The sequence below is a fragment of the Chiloscyllium punctatum genome, chromosome 20 (assembly GCF_047496795.1).
Source record: "Chiloscyllium punctatum isolate Juve2018m chromosome 20, sChiPun1.3, whole genome shotgun sequence".
In the NCBI taxonomy this organism is placed as follows: domain Eukaryota; kingdom Metazoa; phylum Chordata; class Chondrichthyes; order Orectolobiformes; family Hemiscylliidae; genus Chiloscyllium; species Chiloscyllium punctatum.
The window spans coordinates 12907198-12924092 of NC_092758.1; the positions used below are offsets into that span (position 1 = coordinate 12907198).

Genomic DNA, 16895 nt, shown 5'->3' on the forward strand with positions numbered 1-16895 from the left:
TTCAAAATTAAATAAGAACAGTTGTGTGGTCATGAAAGTGGAGCTAGGTGAAGTCAATTAACATACTAAGTTGAAATTGATTAAAAGAATTGATATTTAGTGACAGGTATTTAAGGGGATACTGCGGATATCTCTGAATAAGCTTATTCTTACTGTAAAGAAAAAGAATTAAAGGGAGGACATACTAGCTGTAGTCAACTAGAGGGGTCAGGGAAAGCATTACACTGGAGGAAAAACATGCCTGTGTAAAGCTGAGAAGCAGGTCACATAACTGCTAAGAATATAAACAGTAGAAAATGACTAGACAATTTATAAGAACACAGTGGCTCAGTGGTTAGCACTGCTGCCTCACAGCACCAAGGTCCCAGGTTCGATTCCAGCCTTGGGTGACTGTGGAGTTTGCACATTCTCCCAGTGTTTGCGTGGGTTTCCTCTGGATGCTCCAGTTTTCACCCACAGTCCGAAGCTGTGCAGGTCAGGTGAATTGGCCATGCAAAATTGCCCATAGTGTTAGGTGCATTAGCCAGAGGGAGATGGGATCGGATCGGATGGGTTGCTCTTCAAAAGGGTCAGTGTGGACTTGGGCCGAAGGGCCTGTTTCCACACCATAGAGAATCTAATCAATGACAGGAAGCTAGCTACAAATATAAAACAGATAGCAAGAGCTTCTGCAGGTAATAAAAAAGGAAATTATGTAAAGTGAGTGCTAGTCCTCTAGTGAGTGAGAATGGAGACTTAATAGTATTGAGTAGGAACTGGTGAATTAAATATTGCTTCTGACATGACAGAACACAAAAAAAATCTAGCAATAGCTGTATATCAGGAGGTGCAAAGGAGAGGGGAACTTAGTGAGATTATGATAAGCAAACTGATGGTCTGTTGAGAAGTCTTTACTATTCTTTTAAAAGTCACAGAATGTGGGTGTCAGCACTTATTGTCCATCCCTAGCTGCTTTTGAGACAGTGTTGGTGAGGTGCCTTCTTGAACCACTACAGTCCATCTGGATAGAAGTGAATGGCTTGCTACGCCATTTCAGAGGGCAGTTGAGAGTCAACTGTGGGACTAGAGTCACATGTAAGCAAGAAACTGGATAAGGAAAGCAATTCTCTTCTCTGGAGAGCATTAACAAAGCAGATGTGTTTTTAGCACAATTATCATGGCCATTTTTTTTTTAAATTCCAGATTTTTACTGAACACAATTCTACCACCTGCCATGATGGGATTTGAACCTCCATCCCCATAATATTATCTGGGTGTCTGGATTATTAGTTTAATGACAATACCACTATGCCACCTATTATTATGATTAGATTCCCTACAGTGTGGAAACAGGCCCTTCAGCCCAACCAGTCCACATCGACCCACCCAGACCCATTTCCCTCTGAGTAATGCACCTAACATTACAGGCAATTTAGCATGGCCAATCCACCTGACAGGCACATCTTTGGACTGTGGCAGAAAACTGAAGCACCAGGAGGAAACCCATGCTGACACAGGGAGAATGTGTAAACTCCACACAGACGGTTACCTGAGGCTGGAATCGAACCTGGGACTCTGGTACTGTGAGGTAGCAGTGCTAACCACTGAGCCACTGTGCCGCCCCATTATGTAGGCCACTGCTGAAATAAATGCTTAATTGTGCTGGGTTACCATATTAGCATGGATGGAAAATTGGCTGGCTGGCAGAAAACTAAATATGTGTAAGTGGCTATTTGCCTGATCTGCAGAATCTGACAAATGGAGCTTCCATTGGGGTCCAGGATGAATCCTCAACCTTATATAATTTACTTCAATTATCTAGACAAGGAGAATGAAGGTACATTATACAAAAACAGGGAGTTAAGTATGGTGTGAAGATGACGTGACTTTGCAGAAGGATGCAGATAGACTGAGTGGGCAAAAATCTGGCAGATGAAGTACAATGTACGATAGTGTGAAGAAAAAGCAGAGTACGAGGAATCCGAAGTGTCTAGTGCACGAGTCACAAACTGTTAATACAAAGGTATCACATGCAATCAAGGTGGTCAGATGCATGTCATCCTGTATTCGGTGAAGAACAAAGAAAGAAAGTTATCCATCAAGTGATGTAGGCAGTGCATGGCTCTGGTCTCTCTTTATTAAGAATGGATGTAAATGCACTGGAGCGGTTCAGAGGTTTAGTGAACTTGGAATGAGATACAAAGTTAAAAATCACACAACACCAGGTTGCAGTCCACCAGATTTAATTGGAAGCACTAGCTTTCAAAACCCTGCTCCTTCATCAGGTGGTTGTGGAGTACACAATTGTAAGACACAGAATTTTGTACATCGCAGTCCAACACCGGCACCTCCAAATCAATGGAATGAGGAGGTTGTCTTGTGGATAGGATGGACAAGCTGATCTTGTTTCCACTAGAATTTAGGGATTTGAGAGAAATGAGCAAGGTGAGGATTCTGACAGGCAGTCAGCTAAACTGAGAAGAATGTGCAAGGTGAGGACCTTTACAGAGAAGTAAACATATCAGCAACTGACCCAAGTGGCACTTGGGAATATAAAGAATAAGACTTTTCTAGTCTATTCTCGAGGAAGTGGTCATGTTAAAGGGGTAATTTTCAACTTAGTTAGAGGGATGTCTGGGAGTTCAGGTCTGTGATTTGCACACCCTGTGTTCTACTGGAAATCCTGAAGCTGTTGGTGACCAAGATGACCGCATGCTCAGGACAGATCTTCAGTTGGAGCAACTTCAGTTTTAGGTTTTAGAACCTGGGTAGCAGCTGTAGATACTACAGTGTAGTCTTGAGACCGAGGGTGTTTGGAAATACATTTTAGGACATGCTCACCCCACAGCTCAAGGAAGTTTAGCTAAAAGGGGAATGGGTGACCACCAGATAGGAGACCTGGCAGGTAGTGAGAGAATTCCCCAAATGCATTTCACTTGCACACTTTTTTTCAGCCTTGTAAACACAAATCCTGTGTGGCGGCCAGCTAGAGTCATAACCAGGGCATTGTTGGCGATCAAGCTGCTTATGTTTTCTTTTGGGGGTGAGAGTTGGTGAGAATCAGTTGTGGCAGTGTGGAAGGGCAATAGATAGATGCTCAAGTTGTAGACTTGACTCTAGAATAGTATGTTGCCTTCTGGGTGGCGGGCCAAGGTTGTAATTAAGGCTAAGATAGGCAGATTTTTAGTTAATAAGGGAATCAGGTGTAATGGGCAAAATTACAAGGAGACAGATAAGTCAAAAGCAGAGATAGGCACATGAGTATGACACCATTGCTATGACAGAAACTCAGATGAAAGATGGGCAGAATGCGCATCTCAACCCTGGTTATATGGTATTCAGACAAGAGTTGGGCAAGATGGGGATAGAAAAAGAGGGGCAGGAGTTTGCCATATTAATCAAGGAATCAATAATAGCAGTGAGGATGGATGATATCTTGGAACAATCAAACGATGCTACATGGGTAGAAGTGGATGCTCACTATCCACCCCCAAACAATCAAGTGATAGATGATCATATATAAAAATCAAATTTCAGAAAAGTTTATTACTGTTAAAGGCAGTAATAGTATTGAAGGAGTTAAAATTCCCTAACTTGTATAAGTACAGTATGCTAGATAGGGAGGAAACAAAAATCTTACAGATAGAAAGCCCATCAAGAGGAGTGCAGTCCTGGAACTATAATCTGAAATCAGCACAGGCAGATAGGGTAGGGGAGCACTCTGGAGATAGTGCCAACACTCAGATTTAGGATACTTATGAAAAAGGAAAAAGATGGGCCAGGATTAAAAATTCTACATTGGGAAAAGACTAAAAGCAAGAAACAATTTGGCACAAGTGATCTGGAAGCACTAACTTGCACATAAAACTCTGTCAGAGCAGTAGGGGGCATTTAAAGAGAAAGTAGATGGAGTATAGAGCAAACATGTTCTTATAAAGTCACTGAGTGGGACCGAGATCAGAGAATCATGGATAGAAAAGGCTCTGGCAGTAAACTTTAAATCTTTTCTAGCCAGTGAAGTGCAAAAGGTCTGCCAACATTGTTCCATTATTAAAAGGGAGGAAAGGATAGAATAGGAAATTATAGACCAGTCAGTCTAAACTAGATGAGAACAAGTTATTGGCCCAACAATGTGCAGACCCTACCAACCCATCAAGGGATAAAGTAATCAGGGATAGTAGGTAGATGTGGATGTTTCTGCTTCCAATGCAGTTTTGCAGGCTTTGGTGTTGGGTCCTTACTGCTGTGGTGTATGTTACTGAGTTGGACTGAAATGTCAGGGGAATGACAAAGAGTTTGTCATAATTGGTAAGGTGGTAAACACCAAGAAGGACAGCTATAAAACACAGAAGGATATCAATGCCTAATCAAGTAGGCAGAGCAGGGGCCAATGGAACTCTAACCTGTAAAATGTGAAGAACTGTATTTCAGGATGGTTAACAAGGAAAAGGATTATGCAATGCATAGTAGGAATCTGAAAAGTACTGAAGATCAGAAGGACCTTGGTCTGCATATCTATGGATTCCTGAAGGTGGTGGGGCAGATAGATAAGATGGTTAAGGCGGCTTATTGCCAACAGAGTTCACAAATTACAAACGCTTGTACTTACAAACACAATCCTATACAACGGTACAATTTTAAAGATCTGACACAGGAACCTTTCCTTGTACTTATAAATGGCTATTTTATTGTGTACTCCATTGTGTTCCAACTTGTGTGCAAACTGACTAGTGAACACACTCAGCAACAGAACCCAGGAACTTCCTGTACTTGCTTTTATTAGATGAGGCAAAGAAGTATAGAATATAAGACAAGGAGGTCATCCCAAAATTATATAAAACACTGGTAAGGCCACAAATGGAGTACTACATTCAGTTCTGGTCACCATATTACAGAAAGGATACGACTGCACTAGAGAGGGCAAATAGAAGATTTACTGGGGATGCACCTGGCTAGAAGGTCCGAGCTACGAGGAAGATTTGGTTTGGCTGAGGTTGTTTTCCTTCGAGCAGCAAAAGTTGAGACACAATTTGTTAGAGGTGCACTAGATAATAAGTGGGTAGGTTAATAGAGAGGCACTTTTTTTTATTAGTAGAGGGGTCAATGACCAAGGGAAATAAATTTAAGAAAAGTAAAAAGCAGAGAATTTTAAAAAATAGACTTAGTGGAGAGACTTGAACTCACTGCTTTAAAGTGTGATTAAGTTAGAGACTCTTGTATCATTTAAGCAGTATTTAGTTATTCACTTGTGTTGGCATGGCCTCCAGGGGTCTGAGACAAAATTTGGCAACTGGGAATCTTTGTTGACTGGCGTTGGCATGATAGCCAAATGGTCTCCTTCTGAACTGTAAACATCAATAAGATTTGACTAAATGATCTTGACAAGGTGGATGTACAAAGGATTGCATGCCAGTGCAAAATTAGGGGCACTACTTTAAGATTAGGGGTTGCCTTTTTAAGGCAAATGAGGATAACTTATTTTTGAGGACTATGCAACTTTGGAACACACTCAAGAGATGAAGGAAGCGGAGTCATTAAATATTTTTAAGACTAAGGCAAATAGACTTCTGTTAGGGGAGGAAATTAAAGATTATCAGGAGTAGATGGAAATGTGGAATTTGAAACTCAAACACATCAAATCATGATTATTATTGAATGGTGGAGCAGGTTCACAAAACCAGATTGGTTTACTGCCACTTTATTATGTATTTGGAATGTTGCAATATTCCTTGTAAGAAAGGATAATTAGTATTCACAAGACAAAAACGTAATAGATAACTACAAAGGATAGTGATTACATTAATTTTGTGGAAATACAATGAAATGAGAGTGCTCATAATCTTACAACACAAACCAAATTTAGTGGAAACTTGATGACTGCAATTCTAAATATTGATTAGTTGGAGAATTTCAAATTCATGTGACATCTTCATTTCTTTTTAAATGAAATGCAATTCACCTTTCCTAAAGTCACCAATCATACTTATGGCATATTCCATGGTGAACACCTTTGTTCTGGAATCCTTCAGCTCATGCAAGAAAAGTGATTGCAAGTAACTGAAAGCTATTTCACCACAGATAATGAAGGTCAACCCAACGGAGAGGGGCAGATGGTACCACAGTGGTTCTCTAACTGCACTACTACTAATCCATAGGCCCAGGTTAATGCTAGAGTGATATGGGTTCAAATCACACCTTTGCAGCTGGTGGAATTTAAATTAAAATTGCAACTGAAAGTGTAAAGGGTTGAGCGGATTATTTCAATTCCCAGTTAGGGTCCTGCTCTGTTCCCCAAGGAATTAAAGATACGCTTCTTTGGATATTGGCAGCAAATAATGACATTCTGTTATGATGGTCTCTTACAAGTTCCAGAGCTTGTTGATGTTGACAATCTAGACTCAGAAATTGGGATGAAACCAAACCCAACATGAGTTGAATGCTTTCAGCAAGGGAAGATTTGGAAATAAGGGAAACACATATCGCTCTCAAATTACTGGTCTCCAGAGCTTTTGATATAAATTAAATATCCAGGAATGACAGGAAAGCAAAAAATGAACAACTCTTACCTGATTGTGCTGCAGAAGAGGCCTATACGTAACACCCCCCTGAGGAAGCTCCTTCTGTTTCAGCAGCATTCTTTTCTGCTCATCACTGAGATGGGAAAGTGTTTGCTGGTGTCGCACATAGGAAAACATTGCAGCTTTGTTGTGGTTAGGTAGCACAGCCCTTGGATTATTATCCATTTCAAAATGAGTTAACCGTTTAGTGTTGGCATAGCTTAGCAGTGGAGCCTGGCTGTTTGTGGAATTTTGACCCAAAGTATTCGGCTGATGGCTTAACATTGGGACATGGTTTGCCTGGAGGTAGTTACCACCAGCTTTTGGAGAGCTCTTTGGCTGCACACTGGTCATTGGAAGCTTTTGGTTGAAGTCTTGTGGGTACAATGAAGGACTGTTAGGTTTATCGAGGCTGTAAGGTCCACCAAGAGGGCTTTGGGTAGGTGCTGTTGACCAGTTTGGTACCTGGTTGGATGAGGAGTGCTGCATTTGCTGTTTCTGTAGGAGTTGTGCTCTCTGCTTCTGTTTAGCAGCCATCTGCTGCAGCTGCTGTGCAGGAGACCGTTCCACAGATGGCCCTGCCTTCCCAGGCAACAGGACACTAGAGTCGGACCTTACTGAAAGCTGTGTTGAGCGTGATGTTTGTGCCATAGCCTGAGAAATACCAGTCCCTGAAGGGGCTGTATTAACAGGAGCCACAGAAACACTTGAAAATGAAGGTCCTGATGCAGATGGTCTGATCTGTGGAGGTCCCTTTTGCTCACGTTCATAGGAAGATGAAGAAATCTCAGTTTTTATTGTTATGCTGTCTTGTAAGGTTGTTTGATCAGAAGAACCTGCAGGTTCAATATCCTTTTTGTCTTCAAAATCTTCATTGAAGAGATCCTGTATATCTTGGTCCGGCACAGATCGGTTTAACTCATCAAATAATTCCTGCCACTCTTGTTCATTCAAATTGATATCTGGAAACATGTTATTCTGAGACAGAGAAGTGCCTACAGGGTTCATACCATGTAAATCCAACACAGACTCCTGCTTAAGTTCTTTAATAAGAGTGAACCCATCAGTACCATCACAGTTCCCATTCACCTGCACACCGGAGTCAGGAATACTTTCTTTCTTCACATTGTCCAAGCTCAAGGAATGGTTTCCGTTGCTTTGCACACTGTCCCCGATTCCAGTTCTTTTGTCTCGTTGGTGCAGTGGGGACATTGGTAGCATGCCATTAGAAGATGCATTAACCGCAAGCAGTCCTGACCCATCTTCCCCATTCAATCGGAGCTTCTTAGGGCCTGAAAAGCTCCCATCCTCAAATCCGTTTTGCTGATCTCCATTCAATGATGAGCCATCAACCATTAACTTCTTCTTCACCCTCTCGTGAAGCTGCATTGAAGCAAGAAAATGAAAACTCTGGCAATAAGTTATATGAACATTTAAGATTTGACAATTACTCTATATCTATCTACCAACTTTAAATGGGGTTAATTCTTTCGGTTTGTTACAGTCTTTTTTAAAACCTAGGTATCAGAATAATTTAGGAATAGGAGGAAGGCATTTAGCCCCTCAAACCTGTTGTCATACAGCAAGATCATGACTGATATGCAGTCAAACTCTACATATAAAGCATCTTTATTTAATAATCAATTTACGATCTACATTAACAACAAAAAGAGGCAGGGTAATGTATTTAATTTTCCAAATAATATAAAGTTAGACATTTGCAATACATATAGACAGGTTAAGTAACTGAACAACAAGATAGCAGATGAAGTATAGTTTGAAGTGATGTGAAGTTATTCACATTGAGCATAAGAATACAAAGCAAATTTTTTTTTAAAGGCGTGAAACTTAAATGCTGATATTCAGAGGAATATAGGTGCACTCAAATAAGAACATTAAATGTTAACATGTAGGCACAGTAAACATTTTTGAAGAAATAGTTGGAATACAGGCACATTGCTATAATCATATGAGCTTTATGGAGACCACACATGTAATAATTTTAATACCCATATTTAAGGAAGGATATGAATAGTGGCACTTCAGCAAAGGTTCAGTAGATTAGACTCTGGGAGAAAAGGACTCATATTGGGGGGGGGGGGGGGGAAGAGAAAGAGACTAGGTCAATATCCTCTGACATTTGGAAGAATGAGCTCACTGAAATATTCAAGGTTGTGAAGGGGCTTAAATGTAGACAGTGAGACCTTTACCATGAGTTGAAGCATAAAAACATAAAAAATATTAGAGCAGAATCAATAGACTACCTGGTTTACTCTGCTTTTATTTCCTGTGTGCTCATGGCTAAGGGGAGGAAATTTCTTCAATTTTGCTGAAAGAGACACAATACTGAATCTTTACATCCTGCACTCAAGACAGATGCAAGAATCCCCTACTTTGCTATGAGAAAGGGTCACTCAAAAAACAAAAACTTTGGAATTTTCAACCTCAGAGGTGGTGGATGTGCATCATTGAATAAAAACACATGAGACTGAGAAACATGTATGAAAGTAGAGATGAAACCCAAGATCAGCCTGAATGATGGAACAAGATCAATCGGACCATTTACTCCTATTCCTTATGCCTAGAACAACAATTCAACAACTCAAAATTTTTGATCAACTGTCATTTGTGCAATGTAGCTCAAAGTTCCTACTAGCCTTCACGTTTTTAACTTCTGTTCTGAAAGGCGCAGCTTTAATTTTATACCTCCTGTCTTTCCAGTCAGTGGAAACCATTTCTCTCAATCTAACCACTCACTCCTATTAATAGCTGAAACTTCAAGCAAATAATTGTTTAATTTTCTAAATTCCAGTAACCCTAGTTTGTAGAATTTCTGTTATAATTCAAATCTTTAATTCCAGGTCATTATTAATTAACATTTGAAATCGGAACTACATCTGGCACTTTTTGCTTCATCCCTCCATTACTTTGGACAAGACATATCCACATAATGGAAATTACAAACCAATTAGTTTCAATAAATTATTGAAGCTGCATTATACAAATGCATTTGGTAACACTGCTTATCTTGTGCAGTATTTGCTGTTTGCCAGATGATGTACTGAAGGTGTCTGGTGCCACCTATTGCTAAAGCAATGTCACAGTTGTTAAACAACAGATAAATCACAAAAGGCGGCCATTTATATAGCCTGCCTGCAATACAATTTTTATAAATTAAATAAAAACAATTTTTATTTAGAATTCAATTTACATGAATAGTAAACAACATACTTAACAGTTTTCTTTTCGATGCATAGACGATTGTTTAAAAGGTATGGCTGGGTATGCAAAATGACTTAAAAAAGGTCTGACATCTGTAGAACTACATGGGAACTTTTGAGTTGCTGCACAGATTAACATTTGTCATAGGGAATGTGAAAATCACATTAAAAAAAATTTCAGCAGCCTGATCCAAACTGAATGAATCAAATGTATGCAAAGTTTCCATTAACTAAATTTCACATAAAACATGTTATTCAAATCAAAAAATTGTAACAGAGTCCAGAGGAACTTAATTCAAATGAATCTTTGTGCACTTGTGGTGCAAGGAAATGTACTGAAGACAAGCAATTAAATGATTTACTTTTAAAAAGACAGGAGTTATTTTGCAATATGCGGTTCTCAAACAGCGACGAAATAGATTAATGACAACCTATATTTTAGTGCCTTAAAGCATCCCAAGATTAGAAGTCAAATGACACCATGTTATAGTCCAACACTTGTATTTGAAATCTCAAGCTTTTGAAGTGTTGCCCCTTCGGCAGGTAGAGGATGAAGGATCAGTGCTCCAAAAGCATGCGATTTTAAATAAACTTGTTGGACTATAACCTGGTGTCACCTGGCTTCTGAACTTGGTAAAAACAATGACTGCAGATGCTGAAAATCAACTTGTCCATCCCAGTCCCACTACATTAAAGCATCCCAGAGACTTCAAACGTGTAAATGGACAAAAATTGACACGTATACCAGAGGACTAGCTAACAGAACAGATGACTAAACGTTTAAAACAAGACCTTAAAAGTGAAAGATGCAGTGGTTTTGGGAAGGTGTTCCAGAGCTTGCAGCTTAAACAGCTAGAGATATTCACCTACAATAAAATTGTGAAGATAGATTGATGGATTTTCAAAAAGTTCCTGCAATGGTTAAAGCTTTGGAAGAAATCAATTCATATGCACATCTAATTTTGTGGCTAATATTTGCCATGAAGTCTTTAAACATGAGCAAGTTGTTCAGGGGCCTGGACACCAGAGAGATATATTTTGGCCAGGACATTGAGAGAACTCTTCTCAAGGACTATTTCTTGTGGGATGTTGCTAGACCTTTTATTTGCAGCGGATGTGCCTCAGCTTAATATTCCATATGAATAATTGCAAAGGATTCTTTGAAACCTTTTGAAGGCAAGTCAGGCTCTAGATAGACAACATGGCTTCATGAATGGGTATGATCAGGTCGTTGAACTTCCAGCACAGTAAATGGATGCTAAAATTAACGGAGTTACCTGATGGACTACAGCAGATTGAAAGGAAGTATTTTCAGAGAACACAACAGCCAATTTATAATTCGATCTCTGACCTAGTACTCAAAATTCAGAGGTCCAAACTCCTTCCAAGCAGCAAGCTTGACAAAAGAAATATTTTACAATGCTGTATAAGCTAGGACATTTTCATTTGAGTGCAGGAGGCTGAGGAGTGACCTTATAGAAATTTATAAAATCATGAGGGGCATGAGGATCTGTAACCTGAATACAGGCTGAGGTAACTAGTTGTTGTCAAGAGCAATCATTTAACAGATGCTCTTAATAACTTAGGTGGCAACAAGATGGCTTCTCGATGCAAATAGCATGACAAAATGGCTACTAGGCTGCAAAATGACAATTCTGGTAAACCTGCATAAAATGGCTTTTAAGTTATAACTGCTAATTCTGCTATAGCTGAATAAATGACTAATCACAGTCTACTTCAATAGAGATCAGCAGACAATGCTCCCTTTACAGCTTAGAAAGAACTAGACTAGATAAGACATTACCCGGCCATCCTAACTGACCTTCAGACACAGGTGCAATGGCTCGGTTAGTGAGAGAAGGGTGGCCTTGTTGGATAACAAAGCTGGTTCCTGGAAAATATCACTGGACTAAGTAACTGTCAAATAAAGCAGTATCGTGTCTTGATTGGCAATTGTTTGAACATACTATGCGATCATGGCCTGTACCCTTCTTTGAGAAAAGTATAAAAATGTCTTTGTTTTAACCCATGTGCGCAGCTCCTCTGAGGAACACAGAAGTGGAAAACCTCTGTTTCTGGACGCTCTGTGCCCGACCATATGAAAAATAAAAGAGATTGAAGTCTTAAAAGCCAGACCGATTGACTACATTTATTGACCTATCACAGAACTGAGAGACCTCGCAGGGGGTCCAGAACTTTAGGCATAGAAAAGGTGAATACCAAGAATCTTTTCCCTAGAGTGAGAGAATTCAAAATTAGTGGGTATATTTTTAAGGTGAGGGGAGGAAGATTTAAAAAGCACATCACATTCAATTTTTTTATTTACACTGTGGTTTGACTGTGGAATGAACTGCCAGAGGAAGTGGTAGGTTCAGATACAGTTACAACATTTAAAAAACATTTCCGTAAGTACATGAACAAGGCAGGCTTGGAGGAATATGGACCAAGTACAGGTAAATGGGGCTAGTTTGGTTTGAGAACATGGTCGGCATGGACTAGTTGGACCGAAGGGAGTGCGTCCATGCTGTATGGCTCTATGAACTGGAACTTCCATTCCACCATTAAAAAGTTGTTAAATTTTCCAAGATGCTTCACAAGAGTGTTACAAAACAAAAATGATACAAGCCACTTAATGAAATATTTCATCAGAGTAGGTTTTAAGGGATATTTTATGGGAAGAAAGATGTAGAGGGGTTTAGGAGAGCAATTCCTAGGGCTCAGGCAACTTAAGACATAACAATCACTTGATTCCTTGAGAATATTTCTAATCAATCTATTCAAATATTCTTTCGCATATCTCTGGGGCAGGTGAGATTTGAACCTAGGCCTCCTGGTCCAGAAGTAGGTACACTATCATTGTGCCACAACAGACTCTCACCTTCATTCATTTAATCTATACAACCCTTACTTAAAGCACCTGCAGAACATGGCTTTAGATCAATATTAGCCATCTTAAGTATCTCTTAATCTTTACTAATCTTTCATTTCCATACTTCACCAGAGCATCATGGTCGGTGTCTATAAATTACAGTATGTACAAGACCAACTCTAAGTTTCTTGACACCATCTCCAAAACACACAATTGCCTTGACCAAGAGGACAAAGATAGGAGGTGCATGGACCACCAGCAACAAAGCGCTGCAATTTCCTGGCTCAATGCAGCAGCAAAATATCATTCCCTGGACAAGTACTAGAGTGGTCAATAAGGAGTATAGGGAGAGAAGAATAAACTAGATAACTAAATTAAAAAGTGGTTTACCATAATTCACGCTCCAAGTAAATCTGTATCTGAAAATTGGAAAAATACAAAGAAAGGCAATTTCTCTCAGACTTTTAATAGTTGGAGGACGCAAAGTATCAAGTGACTTGACATATTTGAATTTGCTAATTTTTAAATTAATGAAGAATTATTTTTCAGTTAGCTCTTCCAGTAGTTCTATATTCTCCTCTCGCATATTAGATTAGATTAGATTACTTACAGTGTGGAAACAGGCCCTTTAGTCCAACAAGTCCACACCACCCTGCCGAAGCGCAACCCACCCATGCCCCTACATGCCCTTACCTAACACTACGGGCAATTTAACATGGCCAATTCACCTGACCTGCACATCTTTGGACTGTGGGAGGAAACCGGAGCACCCGGAGGAAACCCACGCAGACACGGGGAGAATGTGCAAACTCCACACAGTCAGTCGCCTGAGGCAGGAATTGAACCCAGGTCTCTGGCGCTGTGAGGCAGCAGTGCTAACCACTGTGCCACCATGCCGCCCCTAAGTATTATCAAGTACTCAGTTTCACTATTATTTTACATAATGAACTTCAAAATATTTAGTATCGCCCACCTCCATTATACTTTGTCCTAAACCAACCAAAACTCCCCTTTCATTCTTAATTGTTTAACTCCTTTTTTTCTCATATTTTAAGAAAAAGCATTGTGAACTCCCTCCTTAACTGCACTGTGGGTGTCCCTATATGCAAATAACTGCAGCAATTAAGGCAGCATACCACCTTTTTCAAGGCAATTAAGAATGGGCAATAAAAATGCTGGTCTAGCCAGCAATATCCAAAAAAAGAAATTAACCTTTGACAACTTCAACACTTACCAAAATTACTAAGTACAGTCAAAATGTATTCAGTTGTAAGACAGGTTCATAGCTCCTTGAAAGCGGAGTCGCAGGTAGATAGGATAGTGAAGGCGGCGTTTGGTATGCTTTCCTTTATTGGTCAGAGTTTTGAGTACAGGAGTTGGGAGGTCATGTTGCGGCTGTACAAGACATTGGTTAGGCCACTGTTGGAATACTGCGTGCAATTCTGGTCTCCTTCCTATCGGAAAGATGTTGTGAAACATGAAAGGGTTCAGAAAAGATTTATAAGGATGTTGCCAGGGTTGGAGGATCTGAGTTACAGGGAGAGGCTGAACAAGCTGGGACTATTTTCCCTGGAGCGTCAAAGGCTGAGGGGTGACCTTATAGAGGTTTACAAAATTATGAGGGGCATGGATAGGATAAATAGATGAAGTCTTTTCCCTGGGGTCAGGGAGTCCAGAACTAGAGGGCATAGGTTTAGGGTGAGAGGGTAAAGATATAAGAGAGACCTAAGAGGCAACTTTTTCACGCAGAGGGTGGTACGTGCATGGAATGAGCTGCCAGAGGATGTGGTGGAGGCTGGGACAATTGCAACATTTAAGAGGCATTTGGATGTGTATATGAATAGTAAGAGTTTGGAGGGATATGGGCCGGGTGCTGGCAGGTGGGACTAGATTGGGTTGGGATATCTGGTCGGCATAGACGGGTTGGACCGATGGGTCTGTTTCCATGCTGTACATCTCTATGACTCTATGAGGAGACATGAATATACTTTGAAGTTGTTACTACGTCCTCATGGGAAACAGCTGATAGATAACCTCAAAATTAGGAAAGTCAAAAGGCTCAAATACTTTATGTATTTGTGATTTTCGTTGGTAGTGTGTCACCAGCCCTAATGTTATCAAAGAACTCCGACAGAGGAGCTTAATTTTGAACTATTCCAATTTCACAGAAATTTACTTTTGATCCACACCTTGTGTTTTCAGGAAAATGTTTGTCTCATTTCAATAGCCAAATCAGGTAATTTAAAACTTAATTCTGGCTTGGTCTGCAAAGCAAGCATTTTTTTCCCTGTATCTAGTTGTCTTGACGTGGTGGTGTCAGCCCTTCTTGAAGAGGTGATGCAAGGAAGTGGTTTAGTGCAACTGATGGTAGTCAACCACAAGACTGGAGTTACATACAGGACAGACTGATAAAGAGAAGAGGATTCCTTCTTTTAAAAAAGTCATTAGTGAACTGGTTAGGCTTTTATGAAAACTTGATAGCTTCACTGTCACTTTCAGTGAGAACAGCTTTTTAAATCTACAGATTTTATTTAACAAACAGAATTTGATCTCAAAGTAATTTAATGGGATTTCAACGTACATTCTCCAGGATTATGTCCATGACACAAGACAACTACACCAACATTGTTGTCAATTCAAACATTATCAGACTACAGCAAATCTGGCACAGCTGTAGCACAACACCACTTCCAAATTAAGATATTTCTCTGTACTTTCTATTTGCATACCAAGGGAAAACTTCTAGTGTAACAGTAGCCACTAGGGACAAAGCAAACTACTTTTAAAAAACAACTTAATGTCTAATGTGATTTTTAACTGAGACAATGATGCATGCAAGAAAATTCCAAGGTTCCCCATTTCTTTCTTCTGGAGAGGAAAACTATCAAGTCATATGCATTCAGAATAACTCAATTACTCAGTTGCAGATGAAAATAGTCATAAATGAAATCAAAATACAGTCAAAGACAACATCTTTATAAACCTTTTATGAACTTTTTCAAGTTTCACAACATCCTTCCTATAGCAAGGAGACCAGAATTGCCCACCACTGATGTCAGGCTCACAGGTATCTAGTTCTCTGGCTTTTCCATATTACCTTTCTTAAATAATGGCACATTAACCAACCTCCAAGCCTTCCGGCCCCTCACCTGTGGCTATCGATGATACAAATATCTCAGCAAGGGGCCCAGCAATTACTTCCCTAGCTTCACAGAGTTCTAGGGTACACCTGATCAGGTCCCAGGGATTTATCCACTTTATGCATTTTAAGACCACCTCCCTCATAATATGGATAATTGACAAGGTGTCGCTGTTTATCTCCCCATGTTCTCTATCTTCCATACTCTTCTCCACAGCAAGTACTAGTGCAAAATACTTGTTTAGTATCTCGCCCATCTTCTGCAGTTCGACACATAGGCGGCTTTGCTGAGCTTTAAGAGGCTCTATTCTCTCCTAGTTTCTCTTTTGTCCTTAATATATTTATAAAATCCCTTGGGATTCTCCTTAACCTTATTTGCCAAAGCTATCTCAAGTCCCCTTTTTGCCCCCCTGATTTACCTCTTGTATTTTTACTGCCTTTATACACTTCTAGGGATTCACTCGATCTCTGCTGTTTGTAACTGACATATGCTTCCTTCTTATTCTTAACTAAATCCTCAATTTCTCTAGGCACCCAGTATTCCCTACACCCTAATAGGAAATACTGCCCCTGGACTTGTTATCTCATTTTTGAAGGCTGCAGTACACAAGCTTGTTTTACATGGAGTTCTACAACACTAGATGGCACTATATGCCAGATTACAAGATTAGACAATTGAGGCATTTTATACATACTTCAATATATCTGAAATACATTTGAATCTAATCAGATTGGACAAACTTCACTTTTGTTAAGTTATAATTGAAAACCACTTATTTGTTTGAATAAAGAAAATTAACCTTAATGGAAAGTGTCTGCACTTTCAGAAATAATTCACTAGAAGGTAAAACCCTTTGGGATAAACTACCAAGATACTTGCCAAAAAAAAATTCCATTTCTTCTTGTGCAGTGCTTTACAAACACTTTACTTGAACAATCCCTTTTCAAATGAATTAGTATTTCATTCTCTCAACTTGGTACGATACTAATAAAACACCCAAGTGACTCTTTTGATTTTTTTTCTACATTTGTTTCTGGGATCAGGGCATCACTGGCTAGGACAGCATATTTTGCCCAGAAGGCAATTAAAAGAGTCACTGTGAGTCAGAGTAACACATAGGCCAGACCAG

The 16895-nt window shown here is 39.7% G+C and overlaps 1 protein-coding gene across 1 annotated transcript in view; it reads right to left on the reverse strand.

The window, feature by feature from the left end:
• maml1 (mastermind-like transcriptional coactivator 1) overlaps window positions 1-16895 on the reverse strand; it is a 75636-nt gene that overhangs the window by 22472 nt on the left and 36269 nt on the right. Inside the window, exon 2 of the mRNA XM_072590334.1 lies at window positions 6546-7919. Coding sequence (XP_072446435.1) covers window positions 6546-7919 — 1374 coding nt within the window. The remainder of the gene's footprint in view (window positions 1-6545; window positions 7920-16895) is intronic.